This window comes from Doryrhamphus excisus, linkage group LG21, assembly GCF_037039965.1.
Source record: "Doryrhamphus excisus strain RoL-2023G ecotype Guam linkage group LG21, RoL_Dexc_Guam_v1.1, whole genome shotgun sequence".
Taxonomy (NCBI): Eukaryota; Metazoa; Chordata; class Actinopteri; order Syngnathiformes; family Syngnathidae; genus Doryrhamphus; species Doryrhamphus excisus.
Genome location: NC_136377.1, coordinates 13,478,263 through 13,503,247, shown reverse-complemented (window position 1 = coordinate 13,503,247; position 24,985 = coordinate 13,478,263). Strand labels below are relative to the sequence as shown.

At 41.5% G+C, this 24,985-nt stretch overlaps 1 protein-coding gene across 1 annotated transcript in view; it reads right to left on the bottom strand.

Moving 5' to 3' along the window:
- Positions 1–3,339: 3,339 nt before the first annotated feature.
- The window catches only part of mtnr1bb (melatonin receptor 1Bb), a 62,915-nt gene continuing 41,269 nt past the window's right edge, over positions 3,340–24,985 (bottom strand). Inside the window, exons 2-4 of the mRNA XM_058086625.2 lie at positions 9,232–9,350; positions 8,812–9,156; positions 3,340–6,424 (exon numbers count right to left, since the gene is read on the bottom strand). Coding sequence (XP_057942608.1) covers positions 6,002–6,424; positions 8,812–9,156; positions 9,232–9,350 — 887 coding nt within the window. The 3' untranslated portion in view covers positions 3,340–6,001. The remainder of the gene's footprint in view (positions 6,425–8,811; positions 9,157–9,231; positions 9,351–24,985) is intronic.

Here is a 24,985-nt window from a genome sequence, read left to right as displayed (position 1 = left end):
AATAGAAGCACTCAGTGATAAAGTCCAAACAGCTACAGCAAAGTGTTTTGACCAGACCAATCTTAAGTAACTTTGATCAAATTTAGAATAACTACAGCTTAACACAGTGGCAGCTGTTCAACTCTGATGGAAATAACAGACACACAGCACTCAAAATGATTCACTTAGGCTAAAATATACAGTAAAGTCTTGTTATATTGATATTGTCGGGAGTCGGAAAAAATATCGATATAACCGGACTGTCGATATATCCGATCCTGCGCCGAACTGCATTAAAAGTGGGTAATAATGCACTATACTATACTATAGAACAATGTCGAGCAGCTTAAAGCAATCTTTGCTTAAAGATTAAATACCAAAAAAGAACACGGCGAACGGCTGCTTCCAGTCAACCAGGAACCAGGAAGTGCGGGAATCGGTGTGTGTGCTGCACTCTGGTGGTGGAAGTGTGAAAAATAAAGTTGACTGGAAGCAGCCGTTCGCCATGTTCTTTTTTGGTATTGAAATCCTTAAGCAAAGATTGATTTAAGCTGCTTTTGTATCGATATAAGCAGACCAAATTGGCTGGCGGGAGATGAAAAGGGCATCGTAGTAACCGGATTATCATAATAACCGGGTATCGTACTAACGGAACGAATTATATCATAAAAGACTAGAAATTTGCCGGGAAATGAAAATATTATTGTAATAAGCAGTAATTCGTTATAACCGATATCGATATAACAAGACTTTACTGTATGTATCATTTGCTTAAATGCACATTTTTTAGTGGCCCATATTTAAAAACAACATTTTTAGTGATGCCATCTAATTTGAGGGATGTCAAACGAGGATTAAGAACACAATGGTGCTTCTTGGATGTCTGTCGGAGACAAACACAGATCATTAGCATTAAAGCTACAGACTAAAAGGCTTTTTTAAATTGGAGGAATTCCAGCATCATGGCAAGATTTTGACTTGCAGTGACACTTATTTGTGATCATTTGAGTTTATTTGTTGTGGTTTTCTTGATGAGAGCATGTGGACAAGAGACACACGTGACAGAACTGCCACATGTCTGTGCTTCCCGTGCTAACATTTTCCAGGACATGAAAAGCATCGACGATCAATGCCAGGGCGCATGGCCCGTTAGAGCGTGAAAGCGCTATGCTTGGACGTGGTGATGACTTGCTAAATGATAACTTGTGGCGGCGATGGCGGCCGATTTAACACCACGCTCAGGCAGCGCTCTGTGAGCCAAAATACGTAGAAGCCAATAGCAAACTTTTATTTGTGTCACATTGTTCCGCTGGCGTGAGAGACACGTCAAAACACAAGTCCAACACATCCAATAACGACAATTAAACAATTAAAGTGACATTTACAAAAAAAAAACATCATCAGTGTTGAGTCGCTGTGGACATGTTGGAGAAATCAACTAAAAGCTCACCCTGAGATGGGAATAGAAGCGGCAATGAATGTCATTGAATAATACAAATGCTATAAATTATTCCCCCCGTAATGTTCCCCCCTTACAGTGAATATTTGCTCCATCTGTAAATACATGAATGACAAAAATTAAAACAATAAACCAACATGACGCTGCTGCACGTGTTGGAGGAGGAAGAGGAAGCTGCCATCTCATCATTTATGGTATAGTAATATCCACATTGTATTGGGGCCACTTTGATATTTACATTATTTATCGGAGTTGATAAAACACAATAAAAGCAATCCAGTCTCGGGCAGCTACCTACATATATTTCACTACATACAAAAGACTCATTTTTAAAAACCTTTACATACCTTTTATAAGAGCTAATGAGCTATAATTAATTTGTTATTTTCCATACTTATTAATAAACGAATTATGTCAAAACTATTTTTGACAGTTTTAAATAAATAAAATGCATTAATGTAATGTGTTTTTTAAAAATGTGTCATCTTAATGAATAAATAATAAATACATCTTTGCTCATCCAAATACTACGTATGGTAGGAATGTCCATATTTACCACCAAGGTCATATACTGAAAATAGTGCTCTGAAAAAGCGTTTTTAAATGAAACTTTTTATTGTTAAGGGGGAAAAAAAAAATCCATACCGACATGATCCCGTGTCTGAAAGTGATTGTCCCTCTGCTAAAACTTAACTAAGATTAATTTATGTCTGTCAGTCTGGAAAAAGGTATAGAGTCATTTCTGAAGCTTTGGGACTCCAGCCAACCACAGTGAGAGCTATTATGCACAAATGGCGAAAACATTCGAACAAATGTCCAACCAAAATGACCCCAAGACCGCAGCGACAACTCATCCAAGAGGTCACAAAAGACTCCACAACAACATCCAAAGAACTGTAGGTCTCAGTGGCCTCAGTTAAGGTCAGTGTTCATGACCCCACCATAAGAAAGACACTGGGAAAAAACAGCCTGCATGGCAGAGTTCCAAGACCAAAACCACTGCTGAACGAAAAGAACATGAAGGCCAGAAAACATCTTGATGATCCCCAAGACCTTTGGGAAAATACTTTGTGGTCTGACGAGACAAAACATTTTGGAAGGTGTGTCTCCCATTACATCTAGCGTAAAAGTAATGCTGCATTTCAGATACATAACATCATACCAACAGTAAAATATGGTGGTGGTAGTGTGATGGTCTGGAGCTGTTTTACTGCTTCAGAACCTGGAAAGAACATGAATTCGGCTGTCTACCAAAAAAGCCTGAAGGAGAATGTCCGGCCATCTGTTGGTGACCTGAAGCTGAAACCAACTCGGGTTCTGCAGCAGGACAATGATCCAAAACACACCAGCAAGTCCACCTCTGAATGGCTGAAGAAAAACCAAATGAAGACTTTGGAGTGGCCTAGTCAAAGTCCTGACCTGAATCCTATTGAGATGCTGTGGCATGACCTTAAAAAGGTGCTTCAATGTGGCTGAATGACAACAATTCTGCAAAGATGAGTGGGACAAAATTCCTCCACAGCGCTGGAAGAGACTCATTGCAAGTTATCACAAATGCTTGATTGCAGTTGTTGCTGCTAAGGGTGGCCCGACCAATTATTAGCTTTAGGGGAAAATCACTTTTTCACACAGATTTTTTTCTCCTTTAATAATAAAAACTTTCTTTTAAAAACTGCATTTTGTGTTCAGTTGTGTTGCCATTGACTAATATTTAAATGAGTTTGTTATGGAAAATTGAAGTGTGACAAACATACAAAATACTGAGACATCAGGAAGGGGACAAAGCCTTTTTCCCACCACCGTGTATATATATCTATATATCTATAAATATATACGCCATGTGGCCTCTCAGCACAACAGATGGGGAGTGATAAAAACACACACAGGAATGGACTTATGTATTATTGCACAACAAATTTGAAATTATTTATTCCCATTCTGTTTCTCATTACGTATTGTGATATTTTTCCAGAGCTGCTGGTAATGTGATATTCTCTTGGAGATTAATAACGTGTCTATCTTTCTCGCTATCTGTCATATAATGAGAAAACAGTCTGCATGTCAGCTTTGTGCTGAAGTTGTTCAAGTGTATTATTATTGTAAGGGTTACTAGGAACAATATTTCAACCTTTCCCATTTATCCTTGTATCCCTGGTATTAAGTGCTTAAACATATACAGTAAAGTCTCGTTATATCGATATTCTCGGGAGTCGGAAAAAATACCGATATAACCGGACTATCCATATATCCGATCCTGCGCCGAACTGCATTAAAAGTGGGTGGATCTTTGATATGGTATGTAATTTTCTCCTTGAGTTCATGGATTGCGTATCTAGCATGCTTTTGTACTACAATACATTTTGTACTACAGTAAATAAAAATAAACTTACACTGTAGTGATTACCGGTTACCGGGACATAATTCACCCCGGAACTATCGATAGGGAAGGTGTTGCCACCCGGAGGGGTAGGCGCGAGGGACGGGTGTTTTCCGCTGTGTGTGCTGCACTCTGGTGGTGGAAGTGTGAAAAATAAAGTTGACTGGAAGCAGCCGTTCGCCGTGTTCTTTTTTGGTATTGAAATCCTTAAGCAAAGATTGATTTAAGCTGCTTTTGTATCAATATAAGCAGACCAAATTGGCTGGCGGGAGATGAAAAGGGCATTCTAGTAACCGGATTATCATAATAACCGGGTATTGTACTAACAGAGCTAATTATATCATAAAAGACTAGAAATTTGCCGGGAAATGAAAATAGTATCGTAATAAGTAGTAATTCGTTTTAACCGATATCGATATAACAAGACTTTACTGTACTTCATTTAAATCAATGTGGATTATGACATTCTGTAATATAGCTAATCATGTGCTGCGTCATGTTTACTGAACTTCATACCATTACGGTACTCCTACTACAGTGCTATCACTGCATTTTACTACAAAACTATAAACAAGGAATTGAATCCTGAATGTAGAAGTTGTGTGAACAGATTGACAGCGAGCTGATTAGCATGCAATGTGTTTATAGTCAAATCCTATTTATTTAGTAGCTTTAAATCCACTGCTGTTTACCTTTAATTAGAAATCTTATTGACACAATGTTACGCCGTGTCTACACCTCACATTGCTAATGGACATGATGCTTTTCAATCAGGGGTGACCACAGTGCACGGCCATCTTTGGCCCTGCGCATATTCTGAAAATATAATCAATTGATTATTCATGAGACATATTATACCAATTTGCTTTGTCGACTATAACACAAAACTAAAATACTTAGCCTAGCATATAGTCGTACCACGCCAGGTTTTTTCCCATAATATATGTCTTTATAAATCATGATGTTCCAAGGTTGACTACAGCTTATTATCAGTCAAAAAATGTGCAAATTTTAGCATATTTTAAAGATTTTTAGCCTCAACTAAGCATTTCCAAGCATACAAATGATTAAATGAGCTAAAATACATATATTAAACATTGGGAAAATGCACTGAAAACAGTGATATGTAGTAGTCAACACTAGTAACTAGGTGTCAGTAATGTAGCCACTGCACCAACTGGCAGTAAAAAAATATTATTTTCTGTGATTGTGTCTACCATATTGGGTTATACCAATTTAAAGGTGACAATAGGGGTGTTATTTCATGTCTGGCTGTCTCTCATAATATTAAAACCATATTGAGAAGGTGGTTAACAGGCTTTTTATGCTACGAAGTACGAACCTTCTAACAAAAATATTCCTGAAGGAATTCTACTTTGTGGAAATATATTTATCAATCTGGACCAATTAACCGTGATAAACGAGGGATGAGTGTATAGGCCTATATTGGATTGCTTTTAGTATCTTTAAGGTGCAATATCTATCAAAGTGCCGTCATTGAATTTTTCTGACCTTGAATGGAGAAAGTTTGGACACCCGGCTTTAGAGAGGAGGCGTCCCTCATCCTGCTTCACCACATGCAGCGTCTGTTTGTGCCATGTTTGCTCACACATTATTTGTGGGAAATCACTTCCTGATTGTGTTTTTACTAAGCATTACTACGTTTCTGGTCCTTCTGAGTGCTGCACTGACTCCAGCTAGGACGGGACGGTATGGTTTGCACATCCGGAGGCTGCTCTTGCGAGAATTTAGGAGGATTTCCTACAAAAAAAAGTGCACCATCATTAGTAGAAAATCTTAAACTGCTGTCGCCATGTTTTTACAAGGCTTCTGGGGCTGTTTTTTTTTTTTAATCACTTCCTACTAAATTCTCGAGAGAGCATGTTGCACCATGACATCATCCCTTGTGTTCTTTGTTACTAAGGTGGCATTCAAGTGAGGCGAGTTAGACAATTTGAGGCTTTGGAAGTTGCAGTTCTCATAGTGAAACACGCGTGAGAAAGCACATCACACGTGTCATGTGATCTTAATGTAGCATTCACGTTGTTTTTTTGAGTCGTCGTGGAAATGGCACCGAGGCGCAAACCCATAGCTCAGTTCTCCTGGGATGATGCGGCCTCTAAGCAGTCTTAACGAAATGAGCACTTGAAGAAAACAACGATTTAGTTGGGTGTTGAGTTTTTTTTTCAGTCTTTGTTTGTGCGATCCCGGAGCGACTCGTTGTTGTTGAGTGCTGGCGGTGGCGACTGCTTGCTGCGCAGGCTGCGACCGTCGGTGGCGGCCCGTGACGTCTCAGTGACGAAGAGCCGCGTCACCCACACGGAGGTGACGATACGCTTGTACTCGTTCCTGAAGTTGCGGTTGAGCAGGCCGTAGATGACGGCGTTGAGACAGCTGTTGAAGTACGCCATGAAGTAGCTGACCACAAACAGCCACTCAGGGATGAGCGGGCCCACGCGAGACGGGTTGATGGCCACCGCCAGGCCGATCAGGTTGAGCGGTGCCCAGCAGATGGCGAAGAGCACGAAGACCACAAACATGGTGATGAAGTTACGAAGGTCACTGGGTCGGAGGCGAGGGCTCTCCTCCGTCTTGACTTTGCGTCGCACCTGCAAACCACGACACGTTTACCGTGAACAATGGTTGGCTTCTTTTTACACTTACTGTGCATCACAGTTAAGACTTGAACCCTGTTGTACGTGACGTTCACAATTTTACAACTCATATGCGCATATTTTTAATTAGGGGTGCTCTGATCGATGGGCCACAGATTGGTATCAGTCGATATCAGCGAAAAAGGACAGTATCGACATCAGACACTATGTAGAACTTTTAGTGCAGGAGGAACTTTTGTTGTGTGCAGGGCTACATCGGCTACGAGTGTGACATGTGACGAGTGAGCATTTGCGTACATTGATATCACACTGATCTCCTTTCCAGGCACAGATGCGGGAGTCAGCTGCATCTGCGGTCAGAAGGCAGCGGATGCGGCTGGAGGGGCCCAGCAGAGGCGGATAATGGTGCTTTTCGTTCAGGTTTTTTAGTTAATAATGTGAGAAGACTATATATAAATACATTGTGAAATACAACAGGTGAGGTTGTGGATACGCTCATGTTCTGGCTTGAAATAAGCTATGAAAATAAATGTTGAAAAAATGTATTGCCTGCAATTGCAGCTCTTAACTGGACATTATTCGATGCTAGAAGTTGTCCTCTGCATTTTTTCATCATTCATTCGCTTTTCCTCACAAGGGGGCGCTGGAGCCTATCCCAGCTGTCTTCGGGCGAGAGGCGGGGTACACCCTTGACTGGTGGCTAGCCAATCACAGGGCACATATAGACAAACAACCATTCACACTCACATTCATACCTATGGACAATTTGGAGTGGCCATTTAACACACAGAGATGGCCGAGGGTGGAATGGAATCCTGGTCTCCTAGCTGTGAGGTCTGTGCGCTAACCATTATTAAACATAACAATTAGTTATTAGTTAACAATTAGTCGCCTATTAACCTAGCATGTTTTGGAATGTGGAATTGAACTCGGGTCTCTTAACTGTGACGGCCTGCACGCTCCACCGTGCAGCCCTGGACTTGGTGACCCCTCATATACGTATCCAGTGGTACAGTTTAACATTTAGACTGTATGTGTTGGTATCGGTATTGGTATCGGTATCCATATTGGTATCAGTATGTGCTGATTTCACTCATGGATTATGGGGATCGGTAGGGAACATCCTTAGTTTTGATTTTTCTTTGGCTTTTTGCGGCTTTTTTGCAGCTCTAACTATATGGCTGCCACATTGCAGTAACCCCAAAACCATATAAATATAAATGTATACATATAAATGATACATATAAATGTATAATAACCTCATTATTATATATGTATTAGATGTATTATATTATATTATTATATTATGTGATGCACTCAATTTTAATCTGATGCATGTTCAAATGAAATAAAACCATTATTGCCATTGTTTACCAACAAACAGATGCTTAGGAACAGAAGTCAAGGTGACAAGCAGATATCAAAAACAATTATAGCATTGAATACAAAAAGGTTTGAGGTTGCAGAGGACAGCTTCTTGCATCGAATAATGTCCAGTTAAGAAAAGCTGCAATTGCAGGCAGTATTTTTTTTCCGTCAAAAGTAATTAAGGCCAGGAAAATAGCCCAGCCTGGCTTTGGGTCATGGGTTTGACACCTGTACCCTAAACAGTGCAGAATGTTTATGGTAGTTTTATTGCAACTGAGAGAGACGGACTGTAAAACAAAAGAATGAATTTGTGTTTGCATTTAAGAACTCAGCTTTATTATACTCTAATCCCAAAACGGGGCACTTTAAGTTGATCGTTTCATGCCTTTTTTTTGTCATGAAGTTAATTATTTTTACAATTGAAGTAATTTTTTAATTTCCAAGGCCTGTTTTGGAGAGCAATAAATGAGATAGCGATGCTGCAGTGCTGTTTTACGCCTTTTGTTTCCGACAAAAAAGGCTTTTTCTTTCACTCCATCATTTGACTTGAAGCACTACTGGTTCCGGCCTCGTACGGGTCACTACCTTTGCAATCCAATAATAAGTCTTGTCTTTTTTCTCAGGGTCTTTAGCGCATGTGCACTGACATTTGCGCACGTGCAGGTCCGACACAGGTAGCGAGACATCTTCAGTCATTATGGATCAAGATGGTCAAGCTAAATGTTACGTGTCACAGAGGATTTCAATGGAAGCTCGTGGCATTTACTGAATTTACGCTGACTCATCCAGCAAAAGGGTCAAAAATTAAAAGGTCGTCATTTCCCCATTGCGAGAAAGACAGCGTGCAACCTGCCCTGTGTCATTCGGCCCAGTTGTGGATCTTTTTGGTCCGCTGAGCCCAGCACTATTTACAGCCGCTGCCACGTTTTTGGGCGTATTTGCTTTGGCCCATCAGTACCTGCCTCGCGCCTCTACGGTCACAAATCACTGCTCAGACTTACGTCCACACTGACCTGAATCACAAGAATCCAGATGCGCAGGTAGCAGAAGGTGACCACGGCAATGGGCACCAGGAAGTGCACCACCACCACCGCCACCGTGTAGGAGCTGCTGACATTCTGGGCGAACGTGCAAGAGTAGACGCGGGGGTCGTAGCGCAGCGAGCCCACAAAGAAATTGGGCACGATGGCCACCACGGTGAGCAGCCATATTAAGGCGACGAACAGCAGCGTGTTGCGGTAGCTGTACAGCCGGCTGTAGGAGAAGGAGTGGCAGATGTAGCAGTATCGGTTCACCGCGATGCCCGTGATGTTGAAGATGGAACCAATGACGCTCAGGCCCATGAGGAAACCGCTGACCTGAGCAGAAATCGAAGAGTCATCAGTGAAGTGTCGGACCGCTGGACACGTGCTGTCCTCTCTCTGAGGACTTACCATGCATTGAATGTTTCCTAGCGCCCAGCCGTCATGGAATAGAGCGTAGAGAACCAGCGGGTACGGGTAGAATGCCACCACCAGGTCGGCAAAGGCCAAACTCACCACAAACACGTTACCTGGAATGGAAGCACAAAGATATATTTTATAGCACATGTGTCAAAACGCAGGACGAGGGGCATAATCTGGTTTGGAAAATAGCATTGAGTTGGCCCGCCTCACGGACCTTATCAAACAAAGTGCTTAAAGCGATATGCGTAATTAAGCAACTCCTCTGGCATTTTCATTTTAGAAGTGGAAACAATATTGTATCCGGCAGGAACCATTCTTCATAAGGGTGTCAGACCAAAAGTCAGAATCATTTATTTAGTTGTACACGGCAGCACTTTAACTAGTACACCCCGTCCGTGCAAAATTAGACGTTAAAGAGGCGTAACACAGTCAAAGGTAATCATTTTAACTACAGCAAAGCATGCTGGGAAATGCATAATCTGGCCTGACTCTTTCAGGTTACACGACTCATGAATTTGATGTTTTTGGGTTGATATAAAAAAAAGTCCAGGGCTGCACGGTGGAGCGTGCAGGGCCGTCACAGTTAACAGACCCGAGTTCAATTCCACATTCCAAAAACATGCTATGTTAATAGGCGACTAATTGTTAACTAATAACTAATTGTTATGGTTAATAATGGTCAGCGCGCAGACCTCACAGCTAGGAGACCAGGATTCCATTCCACCCTCGGCCATCTCTGTGTGTTAAATGGCCACTCCAAATTGTCCATAGGTATGAATGTGAGTGTGAATGGTTGTTTGTCTATATGTGCCCTGTGATTGGCTGGCCACCAGTCCGGGGTGTACCCCGCCTCTTGCCCGAAGACAGCTGGGATAGGCTCCAGCGCCCCCCACAACCCCAAAAAAAGTCCAAAAGTTGTTTTTAGACATAAAAACACATTCATGTGTTGTCATGCGCGTTTTGTCACAACCTGAAAATGCGTTATATTGGGGAACCAGGTCTGAGGAAACAGGAACTACTATTTTTAGTATTTTTTCCAAAAGGGCAACTATGTTTTTAGGTTTTTAATACTTTTGATATTCAGAAATGTAGTTTGACATCCCTGGAAGGAACCACAGACTAATGATGCCTCGGACTGTGCACACTGCACTATGAGGCATTCATGCACACTCGTAATTGTGGGTGTTAGTGGGAACCTAGGATGTAACAGATGCTGTAGGAAGAAAGCATGAGCTTGTGGGAGAGACTAAAAGTAAAAAGACATTAAATATGTTTAGAACTACAAATAAACCTTATTCTTGTTTGATCATTTCAAATTGGCCATCACTTCATCAAAACAAAATAAATGTAATATTTGCTCTCAGCCAGCGTTTCTCAAATTCTCGACAGCATAATAATTCACTGGACTGGCCTCCAGCCGCTACCATTTATCTTGCACTTAGGACTACTTGTTTACTCATCACGCAACTTGCTCCCATCACACGTTATACCACACTGACAGGTAAGTGACTGAGTCTGAATGAGACTTGAGTGTAATGAGTAGGAATTGAAGCTGCGGACCTGACGACTTGTGACTGCACTGGGGCAGGGCGGACCTGTCAGTGAGACCTCAGTGAGAATAAAAACTGTAGAACAATACGTGCTTTCACTTTTAAGTCCCCAAATTCTCCGACAACGCCAGAAAAAGTTGTCGCTTTTGAGAAAATATGTCGCCAAGAGGGTTTGGAATGTCATCAGATTTAGTGACAGAGTTGCCAAGTTGGCAACACTGCCATCCGCTCAGTGTAAAATACATCCAATAGCCAGTGGCGGTTCTAGCTATGGGCCACATGGCGGCATTCCCAAGGGGGAGCCGTGAGGGGGGAAAGAAAAAAAAAATCTTATTTATTCATGCTCAGTCCTCATTTGCTTATTAAGAAAGCATGCGTGGCAGACGGGCGCCGCCGACAGGCGGGGCACTCACGCTCCTAAGCTGCTTTAACATGATCAACGCCCACCATGTGATGTGCCACTGGGCCTCAGCCCTCAGGATAATTACAAGGCAAAATAAGTCAATTACAACAGCAATTATTAATGTAATAAAAATGTATGAATGAAAATGTATTATTGAATGTAATTAAAATTAATTAATTAATTAATTATATTAATTATACTGGACACCAAACGTGTTATTTCACTACAAAAATATGAAATAAAAGCAAGGGGCAACATAGCGTCGCCAGCCAGAACCGCTGCTATCTGAAGCCGGTAAAGTCACCCCTTCAAAATAAAAGAAGAATGTCGGTAAACTAAAACGGGTGTGCCACAGTCGGGGGCGGGGCATGTGGTGGAAAGCAGAATTTCTCACCCCACTTATATTTGACAGGTTCCAATCCATTTTCTATGCCGCTTATCCTCACTAGGGTGACGGGTACTATATCGGAGCCTATCCCAGCTGACCGGGAGATTCCAACCCAGGTCTTGTGGCCTACATGCTAACCGCTTGGCCAGGTGCAACAGCGATATTTTCACATTTGCGCTGCTCACCTGCTTCACCTAGCAACAGGTCTTTTGTTGGTCTTTTTGTTTCGGTTAATAATGCACATGGTGGTTTGTTGTGAGCTTTGTTACAATTTGTTCCTCATTCCTGTTTTGTGTTTTTCCTTTCAAATGAATGACCCCGTCCTCTCGCTTTGCCTGCCTGCTGCTGATTCTGGCACTCTGCATGCACCCGTTCAGGGTGATGTATTTTCTGCACTGAGGTGCTGCTTACTGTGCATTATGATTTGCCATATTTCCAACCTTGCTCATTTTTACGGAATACTCACTCTCCCAGTGCACTGGGACGGCGTCCAGTTAGCGAGCGTGTTGGCAGAGGAAGGCTGAGGTGACACACCAAAAATGTTCTTGGCTCCCGCGACACAGGCGCCACTTTGATGAAGAATTTGCAGTGTGTTGACTGCAAGGACTCGTGGGTGGTCACAGCAGCATCCGTGTCTACTGGGAATGCTGGACTTTTTTAAGAAATCAACTTTAACCTCAGCGAGACATTCAGCTGGTGTTGTGTTGTCATATGACTAAAATTTTTTTTCTTCAGTTGTCTATGAAGGCCTCCTCAGAGATCTCAGAAGTCTGGATTTTATTTTATATTAAGTCAAATGGTTATGGTTATGCTGGAGCCTATCCCAGCTTTGGGAATCACAAGCTGGTCCATCCAATTTTTTCCTGTAGGAAATTCTAATGCCTTTCTTAACTACACAGGCAATGATTTAGGTCCCATTGGCCTGTTCTTAAAGTGCTCATTTAATATGCTCATTTTTGGTCCTTTGAGTTCATTTTTGGACTCCTATAGAGCACAGAAACTGCACAGAAAACTTTCTAGATCTTCCAGAATCGGTTAAAACCTGATACAGTATATTAAACAATAGTAATATTCATAGTTACTTTATTTATTTATTAGTTTTGACTATATGTGTTTATAGATATAAGCAGTTAAGGATCATTTCAACACCTCAACTATACCTACGTAGTATTTATAACTTTTAATGTACGTATTACTTTATCACCTGCGTGATAATGAGTATTTTCGAACAGTGGAGACATGCACCAGTCCACATAATGATGCCCCAGTGACAAGACACCGTGCTTTATTTGAAATACATGTTCAATAACAGTCACCGTATTCTTATTTGTGTGTAAAATAGCACTTGCTGCCATTTGCTAGATTTGTTTTAAATAATTGTAGTTACATATGAAGCAGAATACAGTGTATCAATTCTCAGGCCTGAATCTTTGCAATTAATACAGAAGATGAAAAACCCAAGAGCAGTAGTTTCAGCAGTATACAGACTGAAGCAAAAAGAAATGTAAACAAAACATCCCATCAACACAAGTCCAAACATTCATAAAAGTTAACACCCAGACTTTCCCAATAAAACATGTACGTGATGCACACAAAAACCAACGACCTCATCTTGTAATATTAAGAGTCCTGTTTTTACATAAACACGGCGAACACGGTCTGAATGTAGGCTTCTATTCGATGGAGAAGGAGGACATATTTGTAGGCTGCAGACCCCGGATTTAGACACAGTCCACACGGATCGCTGCTGCTGTGCGACGTTGGCTTGCAGCCCCGCCACTCGTCACTGAGACAAAGAGACTGAGTAACTAACAGGAGGGTTCACTCACGACATTCATTCAGCTATAAAACCAACACGCACATTTATCCAGGCCGGCAAAATGATCAACTTTTGATTTATTTATTGCGTCTTTCAACACGTGCTGGAATGGGATGGATGTCACACATGAAAAGATGTTCAATTCATAAACCTTTGAGGTGCTTTCTTAGATTCTTCCAGAGCTTTATGTATCACGTTATTCTCTAAGCCTTTTTTTCAAAATAAAATCATGTCAATGTATGACAAAATGGATTTAAGAACAAAGGTGCCAACAACTTTACCCTGAACTCTGACTGACTCTGGTGAAGAACTTTCTGAAGAACTTTCCATCTGAAAAAAAAAATGATAGAAAAACTTGGGAACATTGGTAAAAGAAGCACATCTTCTAACACCTCCATCTTTGAATTTAAGTTGATCAGGAAGTGGATGTGCGGGACTGATAGGATTTAAACTATGTTCCAACTTTATTGTTCCAACTTTATTGTAAGTCGTTGCATTACAACAGAATAGAATTTGAACGGCCGTACAGGACATTGAAAAAAGAATTCTACTCCGTATATAAAAACCTTCAAATGGGTCTTTTTAATTATCGAGGCTGCAGTAAAAGACACAATTATATTCCTGGTCGAGATGGACTCGTGTTCATTAGCTTGCTTTGTGAGAAGTAGAAAGACTTTAGACGGCAGGTCCAGTAATCTCACCTTCAGGCTACAACAGTCTGCACTGGGGGAGATTTTCAGGCCCGATTAGCGTCAAAAGTGTCTTTATCTGAACTTTACATCGCCTCTTGTGTTACAGTTCATCCGGGTAATCGTCCTTTTATCTTCTTTTGGCAGAAGAAGAAGTTTTTTGGTGAAAGCATCACACACACCGTATAATGATGACCGCTCAAACTGTCAACGGTGACCACGATAACAAATTGATTCCCCGCTGTGGAAATGACATGTTATTGTGACAGTGACCGCCCACAGCAGTCAAACTACACTAAAAGCACGAGTGCAGAGTCAATGGTAAAAAAGACCAGCCTCATTTCATCCAACGTCACAGAAATTTCATAGGCAAAATATTGACGCTGTCCGATGACTTTGGACTTTATTACGGTTGGAACTTATTCACATCATACATTGCTGCATATGATTTGACCTTAGTAATGTGAACAAACTGTTTTATGAGGGATTCCGAAATCCAAGAAGACCTCATGAGTACAGAAAACTGATCCGGGACGTTTTCAACTGGTGCAACGCAAACCCCCCGCACCTCAGGGAAATGGACACACAAAATGGAGGTCGTTCACACCTATAATTACCCGGGACTGCGTCCGGATGATAAACTGGACTGGAGTGCCAACATAGATGCTCTTGGCAGGAAAGTCTGTCCTGGTGTCCTTCAACGTATGCAAAAAGCTGCAAGAGATCTTTTCCCAGACTGCGGTAGCTAGTGTACTCCTGGCAGGCTCTGTCATTGGCACTGAGCTGGACAGCCTGACATATGTCGCAGAGCAAAGGACGCTTGAGGAGGCTCCTTTCCATCATGGACAACCAGCACCATCCAATGCACGGCATCAGAAGAGCAGTTCAGTAGTGGCAGATTACTATCACTGTCCTGCTCCACTGAAGGACTGAGCAGATCCCTTCTGACTCTTCCACACGACCAAGTAACATTGGAAAATGAAGCGTCAGGCTTCAGCAAGGTTGTCGTCTAGTCCAGCTGCATAATGGCCCATGTTCACAAAACAGTCCAGTGCGATTGACAGATTAAAACGCATTTCTTTTGCTGGTAGGAATCAAACTCCAACCACTGGTGCCTGATGGTGGCATCTTTAGGAATTGTAAACAAATGTATCTTTCCCTTACACGCAAAGAAACACTATTTATGAGCCACTGCTAGCAACGTAAACAGAGAACAGCTCGGCAGAGAGGGCCTCCAGCCACGCCCATAAGGAAGCCAGGTCGTCTGTGACATCACAAAGGAACAGTATTGCAACGCCCTCTGAAATCGAGTGTTTTGAGTCATCCCAAACTCCTTTCAGGGCTCACTTCCAAATATGCAAAACTCGAGAATACAACATTCTAACGACATTTATAGGTCAGAAAAGTGGAAAAAGTGTAATAGGTCCCCTTTAAGTCACTTCTTTGTTGATTTGATGCACACAGAGCAAGGAACAATTGACGTAACGTTGTGGGTACGCGTACCCCACTTTGGGAACCGCTGCCATAGCTGATCTAGAAAATAACCCACTGGGTCACGGCCGAGGTGTCAAACTTAAGGGATGGCGAGCGTTATGTAAGCTCCTCGGTGGCAGCGCTCATTGTGGACTTAATTGAACGAGAGCGGCTTTAGACGGCAGCGCTAATTACAGAACGTCGTCTAACTGTGAAATGGTTATTCATGAACCTGCAAGTGGTGGAGGCAATGAGCTGGAAGGTACATGGTGTTTCTTTTGTACACGTGAGTGAGTATTATGGGATGCTGTGGTCTGATACAGCCCTAAAGAGGATGTGAAGAGATACACGGGGGACCTGACTTCATTTTCTCTGAACAAAGAGAGTAATTGATAGACGCACCACCACTTCACGTGCGCTGCTTGGGTGCATGTGTGCTAGCGGAAGATGTCAATCGACCTCCACGGGAAGTAGCTCGTGTTCAACGCCTGTCGTCACACCTGTGCGCGCTCTGCAGCCATCTGTTCACCACAAACAAGCGCACATCTTTACTCTGGACATGGAGAAGATGAGCTTGTCTTCTCTCTTCCCGTTCTGAAAGTGGCCATTCCTTCTCCTCCAATCAATACACTGCACTGTCTGCCCCCTCCCCGATCAGTTAGCCTATTTACGGCTACCAAAAAGACAGCTCAGTTATTTCAGTACCTGTTGCAACATTTGGCTACAGATTTTCATAATTAGATTACATTAAAACTGGTAGATATTATACATAATAATAACTATTACACCATTACAGAAGGTACGACTCTAACCAAAACGTACTCGAACCAAATACATTTTTCGCATTATAAATAATAACTGACCTGGCTGTGTGCAAGCAGAAAATAATTTGCATCCCAATCTTCTCCCTACAGGCTTTGCCTGCTGTCTGCGGGTTTGAAAATCCGTGTGGGCCACATGCGTCTCTTGCGATTTTGCACGTAGGAGCACGTACGTCGGGATGTAACGCCCCCTTCAGGAAAGAATGACAGAGACAACCGCTGATGACCTCCGCTTCCTGTTTCCAGCTGGCTAATACATGAAATTAGAGGCTTCAAACAAGGACGTAACAATACATTAAGGACACAGTTGTATTAATAACATGGCAAGACGTGTCCCATATTGTACGCTAACCGAAAAATGTATGTTAACCAAGGCCTATGCCAGTGCTTCTCAAATATTTTCTTTCATGCCCCCCCCAAGGTACAGAAATGTTTTCATGCCCCCCCCATTTTAAATACTAGAGAAACTAATAATATTTATTCATTTATCTGTACAGTACAGACTGAAAGTAAAAATGAAACCAAAAAAATGGAGTGCATACAAGCAAATTGCATGAAGAGTCAAATTGCATGTTGAGTACTATAAATTTGTACATGTTGGTAGGTCTGCATTGAAATGAAAAGCCTCTCGTGTCCCCCCCTGAGACCCCCCCCCTCTCCCATTCACTATTTGAGAAGCACTGGTGTATGCTAACTGAGGTTCCACTGTCGTTGATGAGATTTGGTGTTACATCACACACTCAGATGAAGAGCTGAAGAGGGGTGTCCAAAGTGTCCCCGGGGGCCGTTTGAGCGCCATGACTCGTTTTTTATTGGCCCTCGTACAATGTAGAAATAAAATTAACCATCAAAAATGAGAAAAGTTGAACAAAAGGCGTCATGTAAGGAGAAAAAGTTGAAATATTAACATCTTTAAATCTTAACCTTTAGCAGTTTTCTTAAAATGAAAAAAAAAAGTTAAAGTGGAGGGTATGGGGGGGGGGTGGTTACTCATGAAATGTCTTCCAGCTTGGCAGGTCTGTGTGGTTTGAAGTGTTGGGTTTAATTTGCGTTGGCACCTACTTTAGCTGCGGCAATCAAAACATGAAAGAGGGGGAAAAAAGCAGTAAACAGCATTTTTGAAATGCTTCTTTTCACGCCTGACGGGCGCATTGGACGTTCCTCGGACTGACGTCTGAGCGACGCTTGGCCGCCTGATTCACATGGCCGTAATTGTGTACGGGAAGACAATCTCCCTGCCGAGTGGAATCCATGAATGATTACTGTCGCAAACAACGTTAAGAGCAAATGTGATTTGTGCATCTTATCGCCTCGTCTGCAAGCCACGCACGACTGGAAGAGATTGTGATGATTTTTGTTCTCATTTGCTTTTTTTTTTAAATGTCTTTCCTGTGGGAGGACGAGCGGGGCAGCTTTGCCTTGTTTGCATTTAAATTTGTTTTTAGTCAGGGAATTGTGGGAAGAGAAGAGATAGACGGTGAGGGAATGATGACATGAACGGTGAGTAAATCCAGAAGGGAGGAATGTGGAAGGAAAAGGGGGTCAGCTGTGAAGAAGCCTGCATTTTTTCATGCGGGAACCAAATGAACGGCGGCCGGCCTAAGTCGCCGAGGGAACACATCTCCCGCTAAAGAAATCATACTTACAACTAAGGACTGGTGTCGTGCGGTCATTTCTCCCCCTTCGTGGCTTCCATGTTAATTAAGGGGAGGGATCCCCACTAACGAAACAAGCAGTCAACAACAGGAAATTGTGACAAACGGGAGGGTTAAAGGTCATCAGGGAGTGCAGGGAAAAGCAAAAGAATAGAACAAGATGAATCATTTGATCGTGCTTCTGCAGCAAAGACAATAAATGATCTTGTCATCACCGCTATACATCACTGCCAGCCCCCCCTCTAGTGTACATACAAATGTCTGCTTATGTGCCTTTGCAGGAAATGAGGTTGTTTTTAATTATTTCTCTGCTTCCACAGTAATCCCTGACAGCCTGCTTTACTCTCCTGGCTTGTTTATAAAGTATTTCTCCCGAGAACTCTCTAGTGGTGCTGGTGGTATGACTGGGAGCCAAATATTCCATTTGTGTTCTATTTAAAATACTAATGCTTTTATAACAAAACCTCAATCAAAACAAAGCAAAAACACGTGTGTCTGTGTACATCTCGTGATAAATGAATCGCTGGCTTCTCTTACGTCGATGTTTTCCTGCTATATAACTTAACGTCTGACTGCGTTGTCAATTGTTTGAAAGTGAAGCTGCTTTGCTTGACAGTGGCTCATTTCTTTTTACACTTTTCATTCGTCAATGATGTTTGCGTTCCCTCTTTGTATGTGTAAAGGAAAACTGCACCTTTTTTATGTGACATAAGAACATATATGTCTTTCCCTTTTCTGTACGTTCTGCCTACAAAAAACACGCTAGTATGAGCTAGCTAACAATGCACAACATTTTGACACTACAGCCCTAACAAAAAAAACAAAAAACTTGAGCTAATGTTATTATTAAGAGCTAATATTATATTGCTACAGCAATATTGTTACAAAGTGGCAAAATTTAATGGATCGTGATAAGATAAACTGAACATCAATTGCTAACTATGCTAGTGGTTAAGATATTCTTGCATCAAAATCGCTTAAAACAAGAAAGTTCCCTTTATTGGGGGTCTTCAGGAGGCTTTTTGGCTTGTACTCAGCAGCAGGGTTATCCCTGAGAACATCCCAACAGTAGTCAGCGAGCATAGATGGATTCCACTTTCCCTGATATCTTTTCTCCGGTAGCTGCAATGTCCTGGTGGAATACTTCCCCGTACTCATCGCTCACTTCTCCACTTCTCCACAGTTCAAGGGAAAGAAATCTACATGGAAATGCTAAAGGTGTATCTTCAGTGACATATTTGTAGGGTTTCAGGAGGTTTGCCACCAGCTGCTTATAATTATCTGCCTTGTGGTTTCCAAGAAACTCAATTCAAGAAAATACAAGAAATACAAGAAAGTCAATTTCTTCTCTCGTTCATGACATTTGTCTACATGCATTTTGTCAACTTTAGACATATGGTAATGGTAATGGTTTAATTTCATTTGAACGTGCATCAGATTACAATTGAGTGCATCCCATAATCAGTTCACAGTTCCACATGTCCAAAAGGAGTAGGAAGAAGCAAAGCTTATTAAATCCTACCCCTCCATCTGGTACTTTTACAATCACTAACTGTTACATTTGTTCACTTCCTGCTTTCCATAATACAGTTCAAGGTTTTTTTTTAAATAATGTACCTGGTACCGAAGTAGGAGGTGACATGAGCATCCAATGCCATAATGGGTACCATAGTAAGTGTCAATATAGTGATATATATAGCACATCATGACTGGTTCAAGACTCTTCATCCTTGTATTTAGCAAACATCAACTGCTTGTATTGTTTCTTGAATTGTCATCGTTGTGCATTGTTTGATTTCCTTACTCAATCCATTCCATAGTTTGATTCCACATACTGAAATGCTATGCTAACGCTAACGTAGTCCTAGCATAGAAGTGTTTCAAATGTACTTCTTCCCTGAGATCATATTTCTCCTCTCTTGTAGAGAAGCATTGGATGACATTTTTAGCTAATTGGTTATTTTTTGCCTTATGCATTATTTTAGCTGTTTGAAGATGAACTATATCAGCAAGTTGAAGTATTTGTGATTTTAGAAATAAAAGTTAGTATGTTCTCTGTAGGCGCCATTATGAATTATCCTTACTGACCTACGCTACGAAGACTTAACAAGACAATTGTTTGTTGTGAGCATTTTTTGACTGATGACTGGAGCACAAGTATTGTGCTGGAAGACACAGCCATCCCAATGAGAGTGGACTTTGTGTCGTCGATGTTTCTATGCTACTGTTGTTGACGGAAATATCGTAAGCTCCTGGGCTAAATCAAATTTCGGTAATATTTCAAATAATCAAAAAACGGCAGGATAATGTAAGTATGACATGTTATCACTGCACTTGTTATTACATGATCACACAAAGGATAAAATGTTTTTTTTTTCTTTTTTTAGAGGGCTTCGGAGTCAAAATAGGCACCTCCCAATGACGTGCACTGTTAGCTAGCTCATGCTAACTTGTTTTCTTTTGTTAGAAAAAGGAAATAAATGTGTTTGACGTAAAACTAAACAGATTGAAATGGAGATAAACACTGGCAAAAGTTGGTGGAACATTCCAAAAACATGCTAGGTTAATTGGTGAATGTCCATAGAATGTGAGTGTGAATGGTTGTTTGTCTATATGTGCCCTGTGATTGGCTAGCCACCAGTCCAGGGTGTACCCCGCCTCTCGCCCCAAGACAGCTGGGATAGGCTCCAGCACCCCCCCTGCGAACCTCGTGAGGTTAAGCGGTAGAAAATGAATAAATGAATGAACTTCCAACACATGAAGCAGCATACTTTAGGAAAACCAATACGTCTGTCATTCTCAAAACATCTGGCCATAAATATAATATTTGTTTAACGAGTAGACGTGTAATACGATGCGCACCGTCTGTCCTTCCATGTGGGAACTTGGTATGCCTCAAATTGAACTGAAGCTTCCATATTGAAAAATCAGTTTAGGAATACATGCAGTGTTCCCCGATGTACCGAATCAGTGCATGCTGAATATTTGACCTTGTGGATGTACATATCATATGACTGTGTAGTCACACTGAGGAGTTTGTCAGAGTGGGAAATATACAGAAGTAACTAAATCATATTTTTCACCTCGGGCTATTTTGATGCATGGTGTTAAAGTTTAAACTCATAAGCTGATGGCGTCGGCTGCAAGAGCAAGGACAAACATTGCCTGCAGACTGTAAAACTTTTATTTCCAGACAGAAAAAAAATGACAATACCCGCATTTACTTTGCAAAAACAAAAACCGAGTCTGCATAACATCCAAAGTTGGACACCAAAATGATGCCACAGTCCTGACGTATGGAGTGGGGTGGGAATGCTAACAAAACACATTGATCTGTCGGCTTGTTGGTGCGCTGCAGCAGTCCTGCTGTAGTTAATTGCTGGCAACAAGTGTATTTTTTAATTAGAAAAGTGTTGATCCAGGAATTGCTGAGCAGGAGATGACTCTCATTAAGGTGGTACAACTGCATTCAAAGAATAAAGCCTGACATTTTCAATACCATGGAAAAACTAATGAGATATTCAGGGTTGCGTGTCATGAGCGTGTTCCTTTTGACCGGCTTTGCATGTACGCTGGAGCGGTTCCTCTGGGGATGTTGGCCGACCACCGTGTGTTCGAATTCGGAAACATGGGATCACATAGAATAGAAGTAATCTGGGGCCAATCCAGGGCCAAACTGAAGCCATCATGAACCCTTTCTTATCTACACAGCTGATGTTTGGAGTCCCATCATTCTTAACTGTCACACAAGTGTAAAAAGAAGTTAACCAAGAAGTTGCTTTGAATGTGACTCTGCTTACATCCGTTTGCCTCCTATGTAACTTCCTGTCTACATTCATCTTCTCTTTACAGTGATTGTTCACACAGTACCTATCAATCATGTCTGCCGTGTGGAACTTAACTGCCAACACATGCCACAAATTACTCATTATATTCATAATTACCTAGTCATTAGTAAGTCCCCTTATATATAGCACCTCTGGCACCTCTAAGCCCCCCTAAATAATTGGAGATTTTTTATTGATTTTTTTTACTAAAAAAATCTCTGACAAATTTCATACAATAGGGCGAAAGCAGGCTAATAAGCAAGCCAACAAGCAGGATAATACTAGCCATAATAATCAGAAGAAGAATAATGATGATAGATGACAGAATGCGGTTTTGCAGTGTAGATTGTGTGTACTTGTGTAAATGTAATGGTGGCCTAAAACAATTGAGTATCTCTACTAAATCTGTCCAAAAGTGGGAAAGTTATATCCCGGTTCTTGTTCCTTATTTGTTTTTTGGATTTTTTTGAATGTCTACTACATTCATTCATATCCTGTGCATCTCCAGGGGGCTCGGCCCCCCCTCCAGAACCTAGTGACGCCCCTGAACGAATCCATGTGCTCAGTATCAGCTGATTTCAGTCCTGGATGATCGGCAGCATAAAACCCTGATGGGACCAACCCAGGTTGAACTCCAAGTGTGTACAACCGCCAAGGTTGTTCCACTTCATAGGTTTTACTCTATTGAAAAATTTAATGATGCCCTACTGCTGGAGTGAATCAATTTTATTTCCATTTTATGAAGTTATTGTGAGTCTGAGTCTGGTCCTGCCACATGGCCAGAGAGTGGACGAGTACATCACCTTTCCTTTTTAAAGGTGAAATATGAAAAATGGATCCATTAAAGTGGACCTGTTGTAATATTGTTAACATCACCATTATTAAGGAGTGTAACACCACAACAGCACCAGCAGTGAGTCCTCCTTTGGAACTTTTCTTATATAGTATATAAAAACAAGAAAGTAATTCCAACAATCCATTCATTTTCTTTTTTGGGGATGCGGGAGCCTATCCCAGCTGACTTTGGGGGAGAAGCCAATCACAGGGCACATATAGACAAACAACCATTCACACTCACATAGAACATAGAAACTCCACACAGAAGCCCAAGTGGAGATTCAAATGCAGAAAGTAATTCACTTCCCTCTTTTATCACAGTTACTAGTTCCAGATATGACTGTGATAAGTGAACTCCCACATAGTAGGATTTAATATTTATAAACATGGTTAGTCTCTGTTTACACAACACTTATATACAGACTAGAGGTTCATAGCAGGGACACAAAAGACGGCCACCGCTGTAAGCATAGCATGTTAGCAAGCTAACTAGTTACTAGCATGGTAAACTGATTCCAGACACAACCGGGATGAGTCACTTTCAGCAAAGTAGGATTCAATATTAATAAACAAAATAATTTCATTGAGCATAGAAAACCTGTTTATGACTTTCTAAATACATTGTTTTACCATTATTAGAGCCCCATAGACTTGAAATAACACCCCTATAATCACCTTCACACTCCTATTCTTTGTTTACATCACAGTGCACAAGCTACGGGATTACTGCAAGGACATAGGAGACGACCGAGCAAACTTGTTAGCCTCTCTTAGAGCCCCGTAGACTTGAAATAACACCCCTATAATCACCTTCACACTCCTATTCTTTGTTTACATCACAGTGCGCAGGCTACGGGATTACTGCAAGGACATAAGAGACAGCCAAGCAAACTTGTTAGCCTCTCCTATTTATTTATTCTAAACTTAAGAAAGTGTTCCAAACGGCCTGCAGAAAAGGGACAGTAAGAAACCAAAAATGCACCACTTCCACACAGAATGGGAGGACAACTTTTTTCCACTCTACTGTCGGACCTGCCATGGCTGACTCCATGCGAAATCTAAGGTACTGTAATATTTCATCAATGTCACATTACTGATGCCTAGTGGCCAGATGCCAAATTTTTTAATAACACAATGAGGCAATCAAACCGCAATGTAGCGAGGGACGACTAATTGTAAACTGATGGCTTTCAAATGGAGTTTCAAGTCAAAAATGTACCACTTCCACATGTAATGTGAGGATAACTTTTTTTCACTATGTCATGTTGGATGTACCATGGCTTACTCCATTCAGTGTTAAGGTAATGTAATGAAAAGTGATGAATGTAATATTACTGATACCGAGTGTCCAAAATACTACTACTAGATATGATATATACTACTATATAAGTCAAAGTCAACCATGCAAAAGTGATTCATTATTAATGAAAAAATTAAAACTCAGATTGAGTGAGGGAACGATATTTGAACTGCGAAGTGGCGTTCTGATCCCTTGTTGTAAAAGTCTGATGACCTCCTGGTGACCCTGGATACTGTACACAAGAATCACCACCTTAACCGGATGTTGCGTGCATCTTTACACTGTATAAAGACGGTTTGCTGCAGCTCACCTGAGGGGGCCAACGGAGCGACAAAATACAGTTCCATTGATCTCTTATGCAAACACAGCGTAGTTGCTGCCGCATCATTTACATATTAAACTACAAAGTCAACAGGGTGGAGGGGGTTGTAGCTTGCAAGGTCACGTTCAATCAAAGTCACTCATCTTTTAGAGGATACTGTAACTGTAATCGCGCAGACCTCACAGCTAGGAGACCCCAGTTCAATCCCACCCTCTGTGTGGAGTTGGCATGTTGTCCCCGGTTTTGTCCGGGTACTCCGGTTTCCTCCCACATTCCAAAAACATGCTAGGTTAATTGGCCACTCCAAATTGTCCATAGGTATGAATGTGAGTGTGAATGGTTGTTTGTCTATATGTGCCCTGTGATTGGCTGGCCACCAGTCCAGGGTGTACCCAGCCTCTTGTCTGGCTGTGCAGTTACAGTATACTGTACATCATCACAGGCAACTCATGACATCCAAAAAATATATATCAGAAGTACATTGATGATGATGATGATGATGATAATGATGATGATGATGGTGAATCTTTCATTCTGCAAGACGGTCTTGTGGTTCGTATTAAGTGCTGTGGCCCAAATGATCTTTTCTGACACATCAACTCAAAGACTCCATAAAAGCCAGACATGAAGGAAAGGGGATCCACAACCGGTGGTCTGC